General features: G+C 33.2%; 1 protein-coding gene, 1 long non-coding RNA gene and 1 pseudogene across 5 annotated transcripts; 1 reads left to right on the forward strand and 2 right to left on the reverse strand.

Moving 5' to 3' along the window:
- Positions 1 to 514: 514 nt before the first annotated feature.
- On the reverse strand, positions 515 to 9257 carry LOC18594416 (SART-1 family). Of its 3 annotated transcripts, none has more exons than XM_007021963.3 (14): positions 9123 to 9257; positions 7685 to 8523; positions 7065 to 7206; positions 6907 to 6961; positions 6382 to 6495; positions 6188 to 6284; positions 5280 to 5346; positions 5066 to 5125; positions 4352 to 4967; positions 3659 to 4041; positions 2582 to 2802; positions 1809 to 1893; positions 1059 to 1162; positions 515 to 852 (listed from the first exon to the last, which is right to left on the reverse strand). In XM_007021963.3, the coding sequence occupies exons 2-13, from the start codon at positions 8491 to 8493 to the stop codon at positions 1088 to 1090; spliced, it is 2724 nt and encodes a 907-aa protein (XP_007022025.3). In that variant the 5' UTR covers positions 8494 to 8523; positions 9123 to 9257; the 3' UTR covers positions 515 to 852; positions 1059 to 1087. The 3 variants fall into 3 exon arrangements, with proteins under 3 accessions (XP_007022025.3, XP_017980331.2, XP_007022026.3); XM_018124842.2 differs by having other exon boundaries at positions 1047 to 1162; XM_007021964.3 differs by having other exon boundaries at positions 515 to 1162.
- Positions 9258 to 11366: 2109 nt separating this feature from the next.
- On the forward strand, positions 11367 to 14295 carry LOC18594419 (protein SRG1-like; annotated as a pseudogene). Its single transcript, XR_016027504.1, has 4 exons — positions 11367 to 11648; positions 13312 to 13559; positions 13640 to 13964; positions 14053 to 14295. The product of XR_016027504.1 is annotated as a protein SRG1-like (transcript).
- Positions 14296 to 17925: 3630 nt separating this feature from the next.
- Positions 17926 to 19397, reverse strand: LOC18594418 (uncharacterized). Its single transcript, XR_001928820.2, has 3 exons — positions 19239 to 19397; positions 19012 to 19146; positions 17926 to 18323 (listed from the first exon to the last, which is right to left on the reverse strand). It is a non-coding gene; the product is annotated as an uncharacterized LOC18594418 (long non-coding RNA).
- Between the last annotated feature and the right edge of the window lie 5125 nt (positions 19398 to 24522).

Here is a 24522-nt window from a genome sequence, read left to right on the forward strand (position 1 = left end):
ATGTAATAATTTGTAAAAATTGAATTTTTATACTTTTCAATATTGATAATATCAATTTAATTGTTAACGATGTTAAAATCTTTTACACATTTAAACTACCGTGACATTGAATCTAATGATGTGTTGATAATGACAACACGAAAATTTAATTTTTTTTATCTCACAGCAATCCTTTATTAAATCCTAAAACTTTATTCGTAGTTTTACGTGTTTCTTTGTCCAATCTTGTCAAAAACCATTAATTTCTCGTCAACAACACAAGGAAAATCTCAAATACTAACTTGTTAAGATCCAAATAAATTTTTATGTTTAAGTGTTTTTGGATGGTTTAAACTTTCTTTATAACAATCTCACATCCAACAATTCCAGATTAGCACTTGCAAAATACATATCACTGTTTAATCATACAATGTGAACACTACTATTACATCATTCATAAAATTCCACACTACATCATCAGATTCAATCTCACATCAATAAAGAAATATCACATCAATACCACCTAACTGAGACATTTTAACACTGTTAATAATTGGATTAACATTGTCAATATTGGAAAAAATACTCAGACTCAATTTCATTGTTGTTCATAGACTAAATCCACCGCTTTGACAGCACAAACTAATTGCATAATTTGACCTTTGTTTTACACAATCCTTGGTTGATTCCTCATACAAATGGGTGAAGCATATTTCAGTGATTGCAGATGAAATAAAGAAAGAAGGAAAAACTTAGGGTAATGCTTGAGTTGGCAGTGCAGATTTTGAGTATGTGTAAAAATGAAAACAAGGTGAAGATAACAAGAATCTAAAGCTGAACAGTTCTTAAGTCATGCCTCCAGCTATCATCATTCTGCCAAAAAAAAAAAAATAAACATTATTATCTATTTTGAAGCTAGTAACTTATTTACAGCCAGAACAACAACAGAATCATCACGGGAGGATGGGCAAAATCAGTCTCTTTATCTACCCCCTAAATGAAAATTGCACTTCTGATAAAAAAAACCGAAACCATCATGGTAATTAGCATCCAATATTGCTTCTTACCACCCTTCATACCAGCTGAAAATACCATAAAAATCCAAACTTCAGGTTTTAGGCTTCTTTGGTGTGCTTGAATTCCCTGGCTCAGCCTTGCGCTTAATTCCAAGGAAATGCTCAACCTGTTGGAATGATAAACAATAAATAAATAAATAAATAGAAGTGTAATTTCGTGAAGCACCTATAAAACCTCAAACTTTGCTTTTGGGAATCATTCCCAGTGTTAAAGAGTTTAGCATCAGAACTATTATGTTCTATAAATAAATAATTAGAACTTCAGGAAGTTCTTCCCATTTGCTTGAATTCTGAGTATCTGAGCAAAGAAGAAAATTCCATAGCAAACATCCCTAGTTTTCAGTATCTTGTAATGTAATGACCAATACATGTAAATGTAAAGTTGGCAAAGCTGACCTAAATCCTAAAAATCCGCATAAACCCATAAGCCTGTACCCAAACCAGTCCAATTTGACAAGTAAAAAGTCAACAACCTGAACCTGCCCAACCTGAATCCAAGCGACCCCAAAGACTAACTTGAAACAATATGAACTTAAATTAATTTTACTTTAAAAGTAAAAAATTTGAATCTGAATTAATCCCAACCCAAATAACCCAAAGTGTCAAATCTGAATACTCAAATCCACAATGTCTGAAACCCGAAGTAACCTGAACCCCAAAAATGACCCAAGTTTCCTTCAACCTTAGACCCAGCCCGAAGTGACCCAAGCCACCAAAGTGCCACCTCTATGCACAAGATAAGAATCAACTCACCTTTCTATCACCAAGCATAGGTGTCAAGCCTCCTGGAAAATCCTTCTCAACAGTAGCAAAGCCACTTCTAGGATCACTCGTTTGCCTGGAAATTAATTACACGTGACAGAAATGAGGAAGAATTGCAACCTATTTAAATGTAATAAACAAGCAATTGAATTAACAAATGATCAAAACATATGCAATGGCAAGCCATGTCAATGGCAGAGAATGGTAAACTAAGCTTCATTTCCCACAAGGACAAATCCCAACAAATGCACAACAGACTATTTGTCACAAGGTTGCAAACCCAGAATCAAAGAAATATTACTATGCAGGGAGAATCAACAAAAAACCAAGATTATGAAATATCCATTCAAAAAATGAAAAATGTACGATCATAATTGTAAATTAATTTGACACTACCAAGAAGCAGAAATGGCAACCAAGACTGAACTACACGTCATCAAATAAAAACAGCAAAACTCGAAAAAACTGCCTATTGCACCAGACACCACAAAACATACTGCTTAATATAATGCCAGATGAAACTTTGCCTATCTGCATATGGAATGCGGAGAGGAGTTGGACAGGGGGGGGAGGGGGGGTTGGTTCCGCAACAGGCAAGGCTGTGAAACAAATGAAAGAAAAAAGAAACTAAATAGTACATCCTAATTATAAATAGTTGATATGATATGGAGTTCCTTTCACTTTTTGAAATAAAATCTTAGTTTCTAAATCAAAATTCAGTCAGCAGAGATTACAATTAACCCAAAACAATATATAAACCATACCCTGGTTTCACATGACCACTAAGGACAAGGTAGGGTGTTTTCAGCTGAGCTTGAGCTTCCCTCATCCTCTCCACTGACAGGGAAGGTGTATCAGAATTTTTCATTTGCTTCAGCTTCAATTCTTCCTGATATTGCTTCTGCCGTTTCTCTTGCTTCATTTTGCCAGGCCCCTTGCCATGAAATTTATGAGAAAGCACCCGGAAGGCTTCCTTGGGAGTTATCTGGAGAAGATGAGAAAATCATAATTTGTAAGCTCAAATGCAAATATAACAGCACATACATTATTATTGAATACTATATAAACATGCCATTCAAAAAAAAAAAAAGAAATTACTATATAAACATTGGCCTAGTTGTTCTAGCTGTCAAATGTGATGCCAAAAATAGTACATGTCAGCATGGTCATAAGTCTTCACACATTTCTTTTTTTTTTTTTGAAAAGAGTCTTCACACATTTCTAATCCTTTACACAGGTTTTACTGTTATCTTATATCATTAACCGACCCAAACTAAAGAATCTAATTATCGGTCTAATTTGCATAGAGAGTTTGATGTAGAACAAATAACTCAGAACAATAACACTCAATGATAGTCTAAAAATCTCAATTGCATATACTCAAAACAACCTATATATAAGGTCCAAACCTATATAACAAGCCCATAAAATAGAGCCCATCCAACTAACAAATAAGGTCCAACAAAATAAACCAAACAAAAGCCTGTAAATAAATTAAATCCTATTTCCTAAATTTAGGCCTAAAATTGGCTTTCTTCCAAAACTTGAAAAAATGTCCTCCCTCAAAGTTTCTGTCAACTAATAACACTGCCAAGATATAAATTGTTTGCCAAAAATGGAACCATGCTTAGCAAGAAATGTGGTCTCAGCATATTTGGTTAAAGCCATGAGTATACAAGACAGAAGGTCTGGCCTGTGACTCTTCATTATTCCCAATCATTGAGAGGCCCTGCCCCACCTTTCGATGCATGATACAGAACACTAACCTATTTTTACGACACATAATACAACCATAAATCCTATGGTACAAACTTAAGAAACCAAGTGATTGAAGTACTTACAATTCGACCAAATTCATCTGTCCTCTCAATGCGAATATCTTTAAATCTATCATTTTCACGATCATCATCTACAATGCCAACAAGTTTGCTCTTTTTCTTGTCCATGTTCCTGCCACCCCATTCAATACTTTCTTTAAGCGTTCCTCGATCTTTAAGCAGCTTCAGGGCACCTGATAATCCTTTACCAACTGCAACTTCATGAATGGTTTCATCTGGAACTATATCATCCTTGTCCTCATTGGAAGGGTTTTCATCTGTACTAGCATCAACTACTTCTGTCCATCCACCTACCTCATTTTCTCCACTTTTTCCATCATGTTCAGAAACTCCCGGCACTTCATCCTCATCCATAAAAACATCTTCACTGTCAGGTTTATGGGCTTCTGAAGACCAAAACAACATAAAATGTTAATATTTACCTGGAAGAAATGATAATCATAATAAACATTATAGAGGCAAGTGAGGAAAAAAATCAAGAAAAGAGGGAGAGTTTCAAAAATAAGATAAAAATCTAGAGAAAAATTGCATATTATTGGTGGAGAATCTAGAACCTAAAACATATAAACCATGCACCTAATCCAGGGCAGGTACAAATGAAGGCTCATAATGATCGTAGCTGCTGGCAGGTAACAAACAATAGGGGCCATCTTTTAAACAAGATTAAAGTAACATAGGTTTCAAAAGAAACTGAACCTTCATCATGCTGAAGACCCCATACAAACTCCTCCATCTCTGTTATTACAAGCTTGTTTTCTTGTGCCTCTCCAGTTGTGGTAGTTTGATCATCTGCAGTTTGACTGATAGCAGCTGTGGTAGCACGGAGCGCAATAGCTTGAGGACCTGATTTTTCATCTTCTTGCTTTTTAAAAGCTAATTTCCTTGATCTTTCAATGGATTTATAAAGATCATCATCATCATCAGCAAACACTTGATTTTCATCTTCCTCTGGTTTAACTATAAGAGTTTGTTCAAGCCACAGTGATTTAGATGCCTCATCTGCCTTGGCATATGCAGATTGGTATGCACTATTTCTCTTTTCAGCCTCAGATCTGGCCTCCTCCTCTCTAATTGCCTGTCTTCTAGCATCATTTCTAGAACCAAGATCTCCAGCTCCCAGGCCTGAAGAGATAGCTTCTGCTTCAAGGGCATCTATATCCAGCTTCTCTTTCTTCCGCAAAGCTTTCTTTTTTTTGGGCTTTTTAAATTTAAGCATTTCCTCTTGGGTATAATAATCTGATGCAATCTTCCCAGCGTTGTTAAGATCTTCAACACGGTTATTTGTGGGAACACCTTGTAACCTTTTACGGAGCTGCCAAGTCGAAAATAAGAGGAGGGAAGATCCTTAGCAGGAAAATGTTAAAATATGTTTGTAATAACAGCTCAAGAAGACCATGAAAAACACATTACCTCCTGCAATTTCTTTTCTGCTTCACCGGTAAAGCGCCCCCTTTCATCCAGAGTTACCCCCTGAAAGTAAATATCAATTACAAACAGCCACCAGTTACCATATGCCACATTTTTCTTCCAATTAAATACAAGGAAATTTTGAAAGATGAGATTTTTATGGAGATTTAGAAAGGAAAAGAAAGATTAAGCATAAGGATCAAACTTATAAACTAACCTCGTCTGCAACTGGATTGTCATATTGAGGAAGTATTTTTTTCTCTGAACCAGGCTCATCATTGAACCTAAATCAGCAGAATCCATACTAGAATAAATACAAAATACGCTAATAGGTAAATTATACTTTATCCAAAAAAGGAGGGTAAATTGTAACATATAGTTAAATACCCATATTAGGATCTAAACTTAGATAGAAAAAGTAAATAAAAGACTTGACCAATTATTTTCTTCAAATTTAAGATTTTGCATATTTAACTTTTCAGATTCAAGAACCACCAAATTTCAAGCACTATTTCAAACTTAATCCCATACCAAACCTCACACAAAACCTAACTGACCCTGCATTATTCTGCCATGTTCACTGAGAATTAAGATTCAAAACAAGGCCAGGAACCATACATACTTTTCTTAAATTTCAACTACACCTACCTCAATCAACCATTCAAATTTAATCCTCCACCCTAAATTAATGTTCACAATACAAAAAATAGCTTCTAAACAGCCTTCTAAAACCCAATTTCTTCAACCCCATCTTAATCACACCAATCCTCACACAACCTAATTTTCCCAGCATCCCCATCCTTTTCAGCTCACTTAATGCTAAAATATAGTCTCAAATCCTCAATTTCTTGTTCCCTGCAAGACTACAAATTTCTAGCTGATTTGATATAACCCCTCTTTCCTGTCCAACATCAATTAGTCAGATGTGTTAGAGTACTTAAATGTACCTCAAAGAGTATGGCATTATGTCATTAACAGTTTGGTATACAAAAGGAAAATCATTCATGTAGCCAACCTACAGTACGTTATATTAGGTGTAAATGTGCTAGAATTGAGCAGATGCATATTCATTCACAGACACACACACACACACATGCAAGTTTGCAGTTAGAAACAGAATCTTACTTATCATCATAAACCCCGGTTTTCTTCTTTGCAGCCTTGTAAGCCTCATCCCGCCTCCTCTGCTCTCCAATTTCAACATTTTCAAGCATATCAACATCTGTCGCATCATACCAGAAAGCTCTGTTACACAAAAATCTACGTCACCTCACAAACCTAGCGAAAACATACATGAGCAGCACCCAACAATTTTTTACCTTCATTAATGTCACCATTAGCAAGTATGCTCTGATCTTTGAGTGTCAAAACAACAGCTCCACCATCCATCACTTTGTCAAGGCCATGAAGAACTTTAACCCCTGCTAGATCATCTGTTAACAGATTGTCAAGACAAAAATGACCCAATCAGACCAGATGCAGGGACAAAAGTAGAAAAAAGAAGTCATGACAATTAAATTGAAACATTACCTCCTATTCAGGACAATGAACAATACCCTAACATATTACAGCCATGAGGAGTCAAGTTACAGACACAGTTGTTGACACATGGTCTATAAATAACAATAGAGAAATATACTTCTATGCAGAACAATGAGCAATATCCTAAATTATCTGTCTTTATTGATGTTCACATATCCAGCATTTGAACATCACAAAAAGAAAACAAATCGATGAATATGGTACTAACAACATGCTTGCTTAACTGTTCTATTCACCATCCGATGACTACTTTAAATACAAACTATTGGACAGAAAAAAGTGTTAAAGAAAAGAGAACATACGAGCAGCATGACGGACAGCCTCCTCATCTTCATTTTCCCCTTGAACAAAATCATCCTAAGAAATTTATTCCATAGAATTAATTATAAATATCATAAATATCACTTGCAAATAAATGAAACTTTTGAGAAGAAATAAAGTATTCTACAAAAGAAACTACCTGCTCCTCAAAAATCTTTGATCGCTGCAAGGCTTTCTCCTTTTCAGCATTCCTTTTCTCCTCAAGCTTACGAAAGTTACCAACCCATTCTAAAACCTCTGAAACACCTTCAGATTTCTTTTTCAATCTTTCTTCTTTCATTCTGAGCAGCCAAATAGAAGGCAAAGGCAAAGTTAAATTCTTTAGGTTAAGCATTGTAATGAAGAAAAACAAACATGACTTGGAACAAATTACTCTCAGTATTTATAATTCAACGAAATCTAAAAGGCCAGTTATTAATGCAAATAGATCAATATCAGATCAAAGACCAAATATGTCATCAAACTCAGAAAAAAAGCCTTTAACTCCTGCATCTAGAGACGTCTTTAGGCCTGATCACCAAATATTTTAAATACTTAAACATCACATTTACTCCTAATAAAACTGAAGTTCAAAATTACTGCATAATTTAAAAATCCATCTAGTAAAATATGCTATAGAACTTATATAGCACAACGCCTCTCGGTGTGTTTGTTTTAAGTATCAAGTCTACCATGTACACTTCATAACAAGATGGAACGAAGCAGAAGGAATTTGAATGATATCAAAGACGATTCATTGTGACAAAATGATGCACTCACCTTGCAATGCGCTCCTCAAGCTCTGATGATGATGCCTGTGCTACACCTGCATTGCTGCCAGCATTCAATTCAGCTTCATCCTTATCCCTACTGTCTCCATAGTCTAATGCAAGCTCTCCATCTTTGCTTCCTTCATAATCTTCCTCATGGTTTTTCTTGATTGCATTATCCCTATCTCTTGATCTCTCCTTCTCTAGGTCTGCCTCTCTACTTTTCTGTTTACTTCTCTCCTTTCCCTTCTCTCTATCTCTATCCCTATCCTTTTCACCTTCCCTCTCCTTCTCTCGATCCTTTTTCTCTCTTTCCTTGGCCTTGTCTCTTTCCTTTTCCTTTTCTCTATCCCTATCTCTACCTTTATCCTTCCCCCTCTCCTTCTCAGAGTCTCTACCCCTTTCCCTGTCCTTTTCCTTTCCTCGATCCTTTCGATCCTTTTCTCTCTCACGCTCATGTTCTTTTTCTCTATACTTGTCCCTATCATAATCTTTCTCTTTTTCTCTCACCTTACTATCTCTACTTCTGTCCTTTCCATGTTCATCTCTATCATCCTTCCTCCTTTCCCTGCTCGAAACTCTATCCTTTTCCAAATCTTTAAAATCTTTCTCCCTTTCTTTCAAGATCTCATCATTACTTCTCTTTGAACGGTCCCGCTCTCTATCCCTACTTCGATGATCCTTTTCTTCTTCTAGGCTGCTCTTCTTCTTGTCCTTACTCCGATGCTTATCGTTTTGCTCTAATTCATCACTGTAGGCTCCTCCATCCCAGCGTTCTCTAGAAACATCATCTTCCCTATCATACCTATCCTTATCCATTGCAAATAACAGAAACACTCAAAAACTTATCTGCAAAGAAACCATGAATATCTATCAGCACAGATAATATGCAATTCATTCCACACAATGACCCAAAATGTAATTCAGATGCACAACCTGGAATCATCCCAAGCGTGAGGATGCAATACAATATTAATCAAAGAGACGAAACTAAAAACCAAGTGACCAAGGCTCTATTTGGTCATAAACTAATAAGCAAAAGCAAAGAGATAAGCAAAACCACATTTAAATTTAAATTAAACAAAGTAAGTAAAAGCGCGACATAATTCTTCTACATGAAGGTAGAATCATAAACTTTTTTTTTTTTTTACTTCCAAAAACAAATAGAAATTAGTAAAATCATCAACCAAACAGTAAGCATCTAGGTTGTTTTCCGAAATCCGAATACAGAATCTAAAAAGTTTTCGACTTCAAGAATACTAAACAAACGTAGTAATTTTTTTTTCTTGTCTGGATTATCCAAAACCATACCCTAAATAAATACAAAATAAACAACAATTAAAGTCCACGAACCCATAACTTCTTGCTGAACAAAGAGAAAACATAAAAAAGAAAGATTGAAAGAAAGAGGGAAAAAGAAAACAACAAATAAGGCAGATGGGTGTTACTGGGAATTCGGAGGAATGCGGAGAAGACAGCGGTAGCGGCGGCGAAGGAGGGGATCCGGCGGCCGGAGATGGAATTTAGATGACCCAGTTGAGAGAGTAAACTAGTTTTGCACACGAATAAGAGGGGATTTTTCCAGCAAAATTCCGCCTCTGTTTTCAGAGGAAAAGCTTTGGTGGGCCGGGTTGTCTTATTTGGATCTTTGTTTGGTAGATGGGTTGGGCCTTTTGGGGTTGGGGGAATCTCTTTTTGGGTTTTAACTTGGTTTCCTTCTGAGCCAGGCCCACACAAACTTGCAAATACAATTTGTTCGGTTCATATTTTTGTTATTTACTTTTTATTATTTGCGTAATATTTTTTTTAAAACATAAAATATAAATAATAAAAGTATCAATCAAATGGAGTGTAAGTAATAGGAATGTCAACCGGTTAACTTTATACAAGTATTCCAACTCGATAGTATAGAGTTTAGATATTTTATACTCATATTTGAAATAAGTTCGGTAAGACTTTTAATAATTTTTTTTTGTTTAAAATAATTAGTTTGAGTTTGGGTTAGTTTTGGGTATCACTCTTAATAAATTGCACCATAAAATCCACTAGCTTTATATATTCCTTCCCCGTTACGAATTGTATGCTACAAATTAACCTTGGGTTTAATAAAATAGAGAGATTCCATCGGAATATAAAACCAAATAACACTAACGTTCTCAAGGAGACATCCTAACGATTTGAGTTTAAAACTCTATCTTGAAAGTCTCAAGTTCAAATCTAAGATGATGGGAGTGGAATTTATGAGCATGTTGACAACACGAAATCCCTCAATTATGATGAGAACTTAATCAACCTCATTAATTTCTCATATATATATATATTGGGGTTTTGCTATATATAACACCATAATCTTAAATTAATTTGGATCTAGCTAGCTAGTTCTTGAATGATCTAGTTTATAAATTGAAAGAGATAAACATTAAACCTATTTGCTAGTAAACTCCATGGGAAGTCTTAACTTGATGCCTGCCATGAGAATATAACATGGATAGACTTGCCATCCTTTGATCATATACATGAAAGTTTAGACTAGTGGAACTGCACCATGCTTTGCAAAATGCATGTAAGAAACTAGAATGAAAAAAAAAAGGAATAGAAGTCAAATTTACCATTACTATTTAAATAAGTTTGTATTTTGTTTATTATTTTCAACCAAGTTTTTATATTTTTATTTTAAATCAAATAAGTTTTTATAATTAATGGTTAACAAATAATACTTTAGTTGCACCCGAGCATTTGGATCATTGATTAGTGCATAATCCTTCTGCCTAAAGAATAAGGTTCGAATCCCCCTTCTCCAATTATATATAAAAAAAAAATACTTTAGTCATCTAACACTAAAGAAAAAATGGGTACCTAGACTTGAGCTAGGTGATTAGGACTTTGAATTTAGATTTCATAGAGTTTTGGATATAGATTGGATTTTATCATTTTGAGTATCTATAATAAAAGTCAAATCAGATTTTTAGTTTTTGGAAATTGATTATAAATTTTTACTAGAAGATAACCTAGTTTAATTTTCTAAGTCCCACCTAGGATTTTCTATGTCAAGAAACAGACTGCAAGATTAATTTATTATTAAATAATTATTTTTATTTAATTTTAAAATATTTAGAATACTAATAATAATATATTAATATGAAATTATATTTTAATACTTAAACAATAAATGATTTTTAACATGAACAATCCGAATCAAGACCTTGATTTTAAAAGTGTCAATTGAACCCGACCCGATCTATAAACAGGTCTAATCTCACAGTTTTTATACTCTTGTAATCATTTGCCACATCAAATGGTAAGTAGTTACATACCTATAAATAAATTTGGCTGAGGCATCGATGACTCCAAAAACTAATCTATTGGTTTCTAGTCTAAGCTAAGTACTAGTCCATTAGCTAAGGATAGAAGGTCAGTGATGAATTCTTCTTTCAAAAAATGGTAGGTGGCGTCGAGGCATGATTCTCCCATGAAAAATAACCATGCATGACTTGTTGAGGCTAAACTTTTTACCTAATAAAATTACACCAAATGGTTTTGGGTTTGACAAGATGGTTGTTCCTTCTATCCAAGCCTTCTATTTTAAATTATTAGCTGTAGGCCAGATTTCAGTTTTCCTAATCAGATTGATAGGATTAGTTGCTATCCAAGCCTTTGCTCTAAAATATTCAACAGCTTGAAACAAGAGAGAAGTGCTTATCCTTTTGTTCTGGCAGAAAATTGACATGGATCCCAAAGCTGTCAAGTATGGAAGTTCCTTGCTTGTGCCTTCTGTTCAAGAGTTGGCCAAAAAGTCCATCGCCACCATTCCACCGAGGTACTTACGTCCTGACCTGGAGAAACCAATTGTTTCTAATGCCGGTTCGATATCTGAGATCCCGGTTATTGACATGGAAGGCTTGGTTTCTAAAGAGTCAATGGATTCTTAGTTAGCCAAGCTTGACTTTGCTTGCAAAGAATGGGGTTTTTTCCAGGTGCAACTAGCTCTATGTATATACCATCTCAATCCTTACTCTACACTTGTTCCAGGTGAATATGTATGCATTCATGGCAAATACATATAGTAATTTAGGTAGCTTTTTGTCACCAAAGAAAACATGATATACGAGTATTTTTAGAACACCAAGTCATCGTTGAACTTTGATCATTTGCATCATCTTTTCCCTGATGGAGGTTCTTTTTCTTTGTCAATTTAGTTTTCTTGCAGAGGGAGGAGAAGGTCGGTTTTCCTTTTGTAGTGTAATTGATCATGAGCTAAGGTGGAGGCTGAAGAGAGGGAACATAGAGTTTTTATGGTTTTAGGGTTTATCATAGTCAATTTTAATTATTTTTTACATTTTGTTTATACTATATATATATAAATCTAAAATTTAAAATAAAAAAAATTATTTATAATCGGGTTCATATGGTTACTAGATATCCTAAAATCACTTCCCGAACTCAACTTGACCCATCACTTTCTGAACCCTCCTTGACGCATAATTGATAGTAACTATATTATCAAAATCTAATTATAAAGTATCATTATTTTATTTAATCATAATGTAGGGTATTGATTATAAGATATTTATTGACATCTAGATGAGGCCTTAAAAATTTATGTTCAAGCCTTCTCACATGGACATAGATGGGTAGCTCGACTATGTGGATGGCTAAGGGCTGAATTTTGTGATTTTAAAGCTATTTCTATTGTCAAGCTACTACATGAAAAATTGTAAAAAGAGAGGGGTTGATTTCTAAAAAGAGACATTTTAATCAATGTCAACCTTCTCCCTTCTTAATATTCTACTTATTTGTGTGGTTTGAATTTTATCAATGTTTTTTTTCGTTTTTGTTTCCTTAATTATTTGGTTTAGGGTAATTAATGTTTAAAAGCATGTATGAAATCAAGCTAACACACACACTGAGAAATTACTTTTAAAATTTATAAAATTACAAAGTAATGTCATCTGTTTTCAACTCACCAAATTTCATAGGATGGTGCATCCTACTATAAGTTATGATAAATAGAAGGATAAAATACCCCCTCTTAATTTTTAGACATAATTTCACGTGGATCCATTAATATGAGAAATAAATAGTCTGTCCTAAAAGTGTAAACACTGTTAATAGACAATATAAAAAAACTAATAGTGATTTTTAAAATTAATAAAAAGTAAAATTATCTTTTCAATATTGTCACGTCATCAAATTAATAGAAACACTAACGGTTGACTAATGGTTGGACTTATGTATCAATTTCGAAAACTAATAAATTCGTCTGAAATTTGGATTAAAACTTAAACGGTGGGGATATTTTACCCTAAATAGAATATCGGTTCTTGTTTCGATATGCACTTCTTTGGTAGCTATTTGCCATATGTGAATGCATCAATTTATTGTCTTTAAAGACCATAATGAAACTGTTCTAAATCCTCAAGGTGTTGACAACCCATTAAAGTTAAATGTTGATTCAATATGAAGTGTAATTTCATACTTTGTGGGTTCATTAATTCTGTTTTAGTATATCTTACCCAAAAGAAAAATGGCAGTGTGCCATTCCAATGGATATTGCTTACTCGATCCACTTGAGTTGTGGTTGTTGAACCTTGGGGATTGAATCTTAGCAGAAAATGATTAATCTGTCAACATCTGCAGCTAATAAATCATGGAATGAGTTTATCTCTAGTGGAGAAAGTGAAGACAGAGATTCAAGACTTCTTCAACCTCGCAATGGAAGAGAAGAAAAAGTACTGGCTGTATCCAGGAGACGTAGAAGGATTTGGGCAAGCCTTTGTTGTGTCAGACGAGCAAAAGCTTGATTGGGGTGACATGTTCTTCTTGACCACCCTCCCTGTCTATTCCAGGAAGCCCCACTTATTTCCCAAGCTCCCTCTTCCTTTCAGGTCCTTTTTCTCTCACTCAATGTGCCTAAGCATTTGCAATTTCGATTATTTCTAACTCAAATTAAGTTTCTTATGTTTAGAGATACATTGAATCAATACTCTTTGGAGTTGGAAAAACTAGCCATGGCTATCCTAGTACAAAAAGCAGAAGCTATTAATATGAACGTTGAGGAAATGAGAGAGTTCTTTGAAGGTGGATTGCAATCAATGAGAACGAACTATTATCCTCCATGTGGTGAGCCAGAGCAGGTAATTGGCCTTTCTCCTCATTCTGATGCCACGGGTCTCACCATCCTGCATCAGGTCAATGAAGTAGAAGGTCTCCAGGTAAAGAAAGATGGGAAATGGCTTCCTGTCAAGCCCCTCCCCAATGCTTTCATTGTCAACATCGGAGACGCTTTAGAGGTAAAATACTTCAGACTTTTTCATATCAGAGACCTGTATTAAAATAGTTCGTGATTAAAGCTTTAGTGAATTGTTATACATATGATAGATTATTACAAATGTAGTCTACCGTAGCATTGAGCATCGAGCAACAGTGAATTCTGAAAAAGAAAGACTCTCGATTGCCACGTTCTACAGCCCCAACTATAATGGAGAAGTAGGGCCTGCACCAAGCTTGATCTCTGAAGGAAACCAGGCATTGTTTAGGAGAGTTCGAGTGGAAGACTATTCGAAAGCTCCATTTACTCGTCAGCTTTATGAAAAATCTCATCTTGATTCAATGAGAATATAGCGTTTTGGACATCAAAATGCTGTCCCTTTGGATTATATATAGTGCTTTGATAAAACATATGCGTTGGCCTTGCACAACTGGAATAAGTCCCTCCTTCTATTGCTGATGGGCGTATAAATGCAATAGGCGCAATTCATGTTCAAGATCTAGTTGTTTTAATAATGAATTTATATTTGATGTACAGTTAATATATAATTTTTATACACTGTCACATTGCTAATAATTCGACTTTGTTTATATCTAAAATTAACTTTAACATTTTAAAAACAAGCAATTCTAAGAATTTAATAATTTTAAGCGAAAAATGGAAACCCAACCAATAAAAAATTATAGAAAGCAGAATCATTGTCTTCCTTATAATTTTTTTCTTAGCATTGATGCTGTCACTAAACCCAAGCAAGAAGAAAATCTCACTTGGTTCTTCTTTATAATGGGCTAGGGTTAAAATTTACCACTTTATTTAGATCAATAGATAAAAATTTACCGTTAATCTTGAATTGGTGCAATTTCATCACTGTATTTTTTGATTTGGTTAAAAAATTATCAAATATTAATGGTAAAAGAATATTTTATGTGAAGAAATGAAGAAATTTTCTACAAAAATATTCTAGTATAATTCGATCAATTTTGAACCAAATGAAAAACTATGATGATAAAGCTACACGTATTTAAAAATGAATTATAAATTTGATCCAATCATCCAAATAAAGTGGTAAATTTATTCTAATGCAGGGCACATAAATTAATATAAAAAGTTTAATTAGGTGATTTAATTGCTCTAAATTCATGTGTGAAAATTTGGAAATTTAACCAAAGAATCTTTAGTATTTGTTTAATCCTACTTGGAAAATAAATCCAGAATTTTAACAACAATTGAGCACACGAAACATAGTGACTTGCTTGGACCAATGTATGGGTACCCTGGAAATAAAGTAAGTTGAAAAATGGATTTTTCTTATATATGCAAGTCAAGCCAAGAGAAATAAACTTTTCCATTACTCGGTGGGGCTTCCCCTTTCATCATCAACAGACAAACATCCTAGATTTCCAGAAGGATTAGGTAGAAACTCGCTTGACTGTTGCTCTGTTTTCCAGAATGAAATTCAAATTGATACTATCAGAGTTTGATACTACTACTTATGTCAACTAACTTACCTGAAAACCTGAACTGGGTTAACCAGAAAGCTGTATCCATTTTCTGTATTGTCTGAATTTAGATCTAGCTAGTACTTGAATAATTTAGTTTATAAATTGAATGAGATAAACATGAACATGTAACAAGTTTTTCTTTTTCTTTTTTTGTGTATGTGTGTTAAATGTTGCATATGTGTCAAATTATAACACTACTAAAAAACAAGATATACCAACAATGGAAAATTCATTGATAATACTTTTGATTTTATCGGTATGTGACGGAAGAATTTTCATAGGTAAAACCCTATTCTTTGTTGTGTAAGAAATGGAGCATATGGTAGCATTGAACATCCCGCAATAGTGAATCGGAATGAGAAAAACTCTATTGCCACAGTCTATATATATATTGGGCTAGATAAGACAGTGAAATAGGAACGGCTCCAAGTTTGATCTCTCCACAAAAGCTAACATTGTTTAGAAGAGTACAAGTTGAACCTATTTGCTAGAAAAATCCATTGGAAATCTTAACTTGATGCCTGCCATGAGAATATAACATGGATAGACTTGCCATCCGTTGATCATATATATGAAAGTTTAGACTAGTGGGACTGCACCATGCTTTGAAAAATGCATGTAAGAAACTAGAATGAAAAATAACGGAATAGAAGTCAAATTTACCATTACTATTTAAATAAGTTTTTATTTTGTTTATTATCTTCAACCAAGTTTTATATTTTTATTTTAAATCAAATAGGTTTTTATAATTAATGGTTAACAAATAATGCTTTGGCCATCTAAAACTAAAGAAAAAATGGGAACGTAGACTTGAGCTAAGTGATTAGGACTTTGAATTTAGATTTCATAGAGTTTTTTATATAGATTGTATTTTTTTCATTTTGAGTAAATCTGTAATAAAAGTCAAATCGGTTTTTTGGTTTCTCAAAATTCATTGTAAATATTGACTAGAAGGTAACCAAGTTTAACTTTCTGAGTCCCAACTAAGATTTTCTATGTCAAGATACAGCAGCAAGATTAATTTATTTTTAAATAATTATTTTTATTTAATTTTAATTTTAAAATATTTAAGATATTAATAATAATATATTAATTTAAAATTATATTTTAATATTTTAACGATAAATGATTTTTAATACGAACAATTCGAATTACGACCTTGATTTTAAAAGTGTCAATTGAACCCTACCCGAACTATAAACATGTCTAGTCTCACAGTTTTTATATTCTTGTAATCATTTGCCACATCAAATGGTAAGTAGTTACATATCTATAAATAAATTTGGCTGAGGCATCGATGACTCCAAAAACTAATCTACTGGTTTCTAGTCTAAGCTAAGTACTAGTCAATTAGCTAAGGATAAAAGGTCAGTGATGAACACTATAAAAAAAACAGCCTATTTCCAACGGAAAAATCTGTTAGAAATTTTGTAGGTAAAGGCCTCGTCGGTAATATTTTTCGTTGGAAAAAATATTATTTCTGTTGGCCATCCCATTGGAATTCCGTTGAAAACTATTGTGGAAAGAATTCCGTTGGAAAGTTTCAACGGAATTTTTCGTTGGGAAAAAGATTCCGACAAAAAATTCCGTTGGAAATGAATTTCCAACAGAATAATCCGTTAGAATTTTTTTTCCGATGGAAAATTTCGTTGGAAATGCTTTTCCAACGAAATTTTCCATTGGAAATTCATTTCCGATGGAAATTTCCGTTGGAAAGCGTTCCCAATGGAGAATTCCGTTGGAAATTTCCAGCGGATGTTTTCGTTGAAAATGCATTTTCAACGAAATTTTCCGTTGGTGATGTATTTCCAAACTATACAGCCTCTCTTAAGGAAAGCTGTCAAGCTGCTATATATTTATTTATACCTAAAGTTAATACTCAATATAGGTACTTACAACTAAAAAATTCAGAACTTAACTAACAAAACATTCCCCCTTTGGATTCCATCCACTCTCACATGCATGCAGACACTCATAAATTCATGTACAAAAGCCATCAAAACAAAGCTTTCAAGAAGCAAAATCTTCTTTAGTCTATCTACTAGACAAACACATAAATTTATAGTTCTGACAAGAACAACTCAAAAGCCCTATATCAATTTAATCCTGAAAGGGCAATTGCAACAAATTCACAATTCAAAGAAAAAAAAAACATTTACAGAGTTACTCTCTTTGGGCCAGAACAGAGTTACTAATTCAACCACGCAGTGGCATCAACTCAACAGACATACTTTACAATGAAATGTAGAGGGTACCTCACCACATTACTACTGTTGTTGCCTAAAATTCATATCTTGGATTAATGAAGTTTATTAAATATAAAAAATTTAAACCACGGGCCCACAACAATCTTACAAGCAGTATATAAAAAATTACATTGATTGACGTACTTGTTTATGACCATAACTAAAGTCATCTGGTCTATTTCATACAATGATTCTGCCTTGCTACAAATTGGTCTCATATTAGTTTACAAGTCACTAATGAAGAGCTCATCATGCATTCATGAAAATGAAACAATCATCCAAAAATGCTACATCATCAGTCAAAGTTCTTTTTAGTTGTCTAACTGAAATAAGCATTATATATCTGGACAAAGAGTTTGTATGGGGTGTGTACTAAAGAGAGAGAAAGCAGGACAAGAGTGAGGGAGGGAGAGAAGGCAATGAAGAAGAGAATTTTATGTAATTACCACATCCAACAATGCAGATTTGGACCACCCGGATAAGCCAGAACCTCCATAGCCAATATCAATTGTTTCATCTCTAATATCATCATGAACATTCGATTTGTCTGAGAACACTTTTCATTTTTAAGTCAAGGCATCCCCCTTTGCAAGATCATGGATCTCCAGCAACAAAGGTCCCATTTCTTCTCCACTGCAAAGAAAATCAAAACCTACAAGTATGACTCCAACACCATCACATTTCAACCATTTCTGACACTTAACTTCAAATATTATCAAGCAGTGACCAACTAGCACAATCATAGAAAATTTGAGAACTTCAATTAAAGGACTGCTTAGGGGAACTTATTTAAGGTGCAAACTTGAGAAATATGCTTTCATTCAATGCATTGCTCTCACCGAATTCTAGGAGAAACAGTACGTTACATACAAAAATATTTCTATAAATGGAAAGCACCTTAACTGGTTAGCATAGCCACTCGTTAACATTTTCCAATTTGAAAGTAAACGCAGGCATTTCATGGGTCAAATAAACAAATACTTACTATATTTGAAATAAGGAAAAAGGGATACAGGAAAGAAGTGGAAAGAAAACGTAAAAAAAAAGAAAAAAAAAGCTATTTTCCCTCATTTCCTAGAAAGTAAATAGGAAAAAGTATGGGGAAAATGGGCATTTTCATACCCTCAAAATTCAATTCATCCATAATCAAGGAATGAAAATGCTCATTTAGCTAAAATCAATCATTTTATGTACGATTTATCCTCATTCAGCACAATAACCCAAACAAACTACAATAATTCCACACCCCTGAACTAAAATAATCTACTTTTATAGATCTACAAAAAAGTTCTCAAAAATTAGAAGCCAAATAAGTAAATACCTTTGCAACATATAAGGAGCCTCAGGCAAACGCTTGCCCTTCTTTTATACAATCTTCAAACCACCGGTGATTTACGATTATCATCTTTAACTTCTTAGCAAGTTCATATTTTCTTCCTTCGAATCTCCAACATACCTAATAATAAAAAATTTTCAATTTTTCGACTTTTTCCGATCAAATTAAAAGCAAAAAGAAAAAAAAAAAAGAAGAAGAATAAGGAAACGAACCAAATGGGTGGTTGATTGAGACAAAGAGCCAACATAATAACATTTTTTTAGAATTAAAATTTTGTAACATTCTTATAAATAATTCTTAGAATTTGTGCACATCCACTGTGTGTGAATAAAAGAGAAGAAGGTGAGAGAATAGTTTTTGTGGAGCAAACAAAGGTAGGTTTTTTTTTTCTTTTTATGTGTATGTCAAATAAAAGAAAAAAGCACAATTAATAAAAAATAATTTTAAAAAATTTTATATGGTGTTTAATTATTATATAAAATTTTTATGGAATTTAATTAAATTTGATCATCTAAATTGATATCACTTGACTCACTATGTCAAACTTAACAATTGATTTTAATAATAGTATTAATTACTATTTTTTCCATTACCCTTAATCTAAATCCTTCTTTAGGCATACTATTTTATCTCTCAAAATGATGGTACTAAAGTCTAATAGCTTCCATTGCCCTACTCTAAATCCCTCTTATAACCCATTTGATTGAATTGGGCATACTTTTTATCTCTCCAAGTGATGGTATTTAAGTCTAATAGGTTCCATTGCCCTACGCTTCCAACCCATTGAATTGAATTCACATCCTTTTCTCTCTCAAAGTGATGGTATTTAAGTCTAATAATAGCTTTCATTGCCCTTACTTTAAATCCATCCCAAACCATTTCATTGCACCTACATAAAATTTTTATGTAATTTAATTAAATTTGATAATCTAAATTGATATCACTTGACTCACTATGTCAAACACAACAATTGATTTTAATAATACTATTAATTACTATTTCTTCCATTACCCTTAATCTAAATCCATCTTTAGGCATACTATTTTATCTCTCAAAATGATGGTACTAAAGTCTAATAGCTTCCATTGCCTTACTCTAAATCCCTCTTATAACCCATTTGATTGAATTGGGAAGACTTTGTATCTCTCCAAGTGATGGTATTTAAGTCTAATAGGTTCCACTGCCCTACTCTCCCAACCCATTGAATTGAATTCACATCCTTTTCTCTCTCAAAGTGATGGTATTTAAGTCTAATAATAGCTTTCATTGCCCCTACTTTAAATCCATCCCAAACCATTTCATTGCACCTACATAACATTTTTATGAATTTAATTAAATTTGATCATCTAAATTGATATCACTTGACTCACAATGTCAAACTCAACAATTGATTTTAATAATAGTATTAATTACTATTTCTTCCATTACCCTTAATCTAAATCCTTCTTTAGGCATACTATTTTATCTCTCAAAATGATGGTACTAAAGTCTAATAGCTTCCATTGCCCTACTCTAAATCCCTCTTATAACCCATTTGATTGAATTGGGCATACTTTTTATCTCTCTAAGTGATGGTATTTAAGTCTAATAGGTTCCATTGCCCTATGCTTCCAACCCATTGAATTGAATTCACATCCTTTTCTCTCTCAAAGTGATGGTATTTAAGTCTAATAATAGCTTTCATTGCCCTTACTTTAAATCCATCCCAAACCATTTCATTGCACCTACATAAAATTTTTATGTAATTTAATTAAATTTGATAATTTAAATTGATATCACATGACTCACTATGTCAAACTCAACAATTGATTTTAATAATACTGTTAATTACTATTTCTTCCATTACCCTTAATCTAAATCCATCTTTAGGCATACTATTTAATCTCTCAAAATGATGGTCCTAAAGTCTAATAGCTTCCATTGCCCTACTCTAAATCCCTCTTATAACCCATTTGATTGAATTGGGAAGACTTTGTATCTCTCCAAGTGAAGGTATTTAAGTCTAATAGGTTCCACTGCCCTACTCTCCCAACCCATTGAATTGAATTCACATCCTTTTCTCTCTCAAAGTGATGGTATTTAAGTCTAATAATAGCTTTCATTGCCCCTACTTTAAATCCATCCCAAACCATTTCATTGCACCTACATAAAATTTTTATGAATTTAATTAAATTTGATCATTTAAATTGATATCACTTGACTCACAATGTCAAACACAACAATTGATTTTAATAATACTATTAATTACTATTTCTTCCATTACCCTTAATCTAAATCCTTCTTTAGGCATACTATTTTATCTATCAAAATGATGGTACTAAAGTCTAATAGCTTCCATTGCCCTACTCTAAATTCCTCTTATAACCCATTTGATTGAATTGGGCATACTTTTTATCTCTCCAAGTGATGGTATTTAAGTCTAATAGGTTCCATTGCCCTACGCTTCCAACCCATTGAATTGAATTCACATCCTTTTCTCTCTCAAAGTGATGGTATTTAAGTCTAATAATAGCTTTCATTGCCCTTACTTTAAATCCATCCAAAACCATTTCATTGCACCTACATAAAATTTTTATGTAATTTAATTAAATTTGATAATCTAAATTGATATCACTTGACTCACAATGTCAAACTCAACAATTGATTTTAATAATAGTATTAATTACTATTTCTTCCATTACCCTTAATCTAAATCCATCTTTAGGCATACTATTTTATCTCTCAAAATGATGGTACTAAAGTCTAATAGCTTCCATTGCCCTACTCTAAATCCCTCTTATAACCCATTTGATTGAATTGGGAAGACTTTGTATCTCTCCAAGTGATGGTATTTAAGTCTAATAGGTTCCACTGCCCTACTCTCCCAACCCATTGAATTGAATTCACATCCTTTTCTCTCTCAAAGTGATGGTATTTAAGTCTAATAATAGCTTTCATTGCCCCTACTTTAAATCCATCCCAAACCATTTCATTGCACCTACATAAAATTTTTATGAATTTAATTAAATTTAATCATCTAAATTGATATCACTTGACTCACAATGTCAAACTCAACAATTGATTTTAATAATACTATTAATTACTATTTCTTCCATTACCCTTAATCTAAATCCATCTTTAGGCATACTATTTTATCTCTCAAAATGATGGTACTAAAGTCTAATAGCTTCCATTGCCCTACTCTAAATCCCTCTTATAACCCATTTGATTGAATTGGGCATACTTTGTATCTCTCCAAGTGATGGTATTTAAGTCTAATAGGTTCCACTGCCTTACTCTCCCAACCCATTGAATTGAATTCACATCCTTTTCTCTCTCAAAGTGATGGTATTTAAGTCTAATAATAGCTTTCATTGCCCCTACTTTAAATCCATCCCAAACCATTTCATTGCCCTTACATAAAATTTTTATGAATTTTATTAAATTTGATCATCTAAATTGATATCACTTGAGTCACAATGTCAAACTCAACAATTGATTTTAATAATAGTATTAATTACTATTTCTTCCATTACCCTTAATCTAAATCCATCTTTAGGCATACTGTTTTATCTCTCACAATGATGGTACTAAAGTCTAATAGCTTCCATTGCCCTACTCTAAATCCCTCTTATAACCCATTTGATTGAATTGGGCATACTTTGTATCTCTCCAAGTGATGGTATTTAAGTCTAATAGGTTCCACTGCCTTACTCTCCCAACCCATTGAATTGAATTCACATCCTTTTCTCTCTCAAAGTGATGGTTTTTAAGTCTAATAATAGCTTTCATTGCCCTTACTTTAAATCCATCCCAAACCATTTCATTGCCCCTGCATAAAATTTTTATGTAATTTAATTAAATTTGATCATCTAAATTGATATCACTTGGCTCACAATGTCAAACTCAACAATTGATTTTAATAATAGTATTAATTACTATTTCTTTCGTTACCCTTAATCTAAATCCATCTTTAGGCATACTATTTTATCTCTCAAAATGATGGTACTAAAGTTTAATAGCTTCCATTGCCCTACTCTAAATCCCTCATATAACCCATTTGATTGAATTGGGCATACTTTTTATCTCTCCAAGTGATGGTATTTAAGTCTAATAGGTTCGACTGCCCTACTCTCCTAACATATTGAATTGAATTCACATCCTTTTTCTCTCTCAAAGTGATGGTATTTAAGTCTAATAATGGCTTTCATTGCCCCTACTTTAAATCCATCCCAGACCATTTGATTAAATTGGCATACTTTTTATCTCTCAAAGTGATGGCAAATGGGATAGAGAATCAAGCAAATAACATACAATTCAAGCTATCACTACAAAAAATTTGGCTATTTCCAACGAAAATTTCCGTTGGAAATAGGTCTTTTTTTGTCGGTACAAGCCTTGTGGGTAATAGTTTCCGTTGGAAATTTTCAACGGAAAATTTTGTTAGAAATCCGTTGGAAATTTTCAACAGAAATTCCGTTGGAAATTCGTTGGAAATTTGAAATTTTGCCAATTTTTTTTAGAAATTTGTTGGAAAATAATTCCGTTGGAAAAATTATTTCCAATGGAAATTTCCGTTGCAAATTCTATTTCCAACGGAAAAACATTTGGCATTTTCAACGGAAATTTCCGTTGAAAAAATATTACCAACGGAATTTTTCGTCAGAAATATTTTGACATATTATTTTTATAATAAATTTTCAGAAAAAATTACCATTTTTGTTTTCGATACTAAATTTAATTTCTCATACAACTGTAAAATATATAAAAGAAAAACACATTACAAAATTGAGATTCAAGTCCTAACATCTAATTAGAAATTATCCTTAACACACAATATATAAAATAGTTTGATACATATGAATATTAAACATAACATCCTTAAAAAGTATCCAAGTGTTTGCACTAAAAATTGTACATCATGTGAGGGAATTTTTTTTCTTACTTGTCAAGTCTTGAAGGTCCCGCATCGTCAAGGGTTGAACGTGCATTACTCATGAACATGGTTTCCATACGTGCCATAAATTCACTCATGCCTTCCGCCATCACATTTCTCATTTCTTCACGTATTTCTCCACGTATTTTGTCACGTATCTTATTCAAGTTTTGTGCAAGATTTTCCACTTTTTCTTCCAATGCATTTGTGAGACTGTTAAAGTTTGAGTTGATAGGGCCACACGTAGACTCAGATGTTGCTACATTGGATTGTGTTCCAATTAGTAATGCTGTAATAGGGACACGAGTGCCAAACCCATACACGTGAGTGCGTGTAGTCTCCTTCCCTCCAATTGCTTTAGTCCAAGCATGTGGATTGAATTCTGGCTGAGAAGATGACTCATCGCCATACTTCTGCGATAGTACAGAATTATACATTTCCTACATAAAAACCATCATTAATAATTAATATTGAAGTAGAACATCAACTTAGAAGAAATAGTCAAAATTAATGAATTTTTACTTACACTCGTAGACTTGGACTTGTTATCAATAAAATCACCATGACCACCTGAGCGCTTA

The sequence above is a fragment of the Theobroma cacao genome, chromosome 7, assembly GCF_053813885.1.
Source record: "Theobroma cacao isolate CCN51 chromosome 7, ASM5381388v1, whole genome shotgun sequence".
Lineage (NCBI taxonomy): Eukaryota > Viridiplantae > Streptophyta > Magnoliopsida > Malvales > Malvaceae > Theobroma > Theobroma cacao.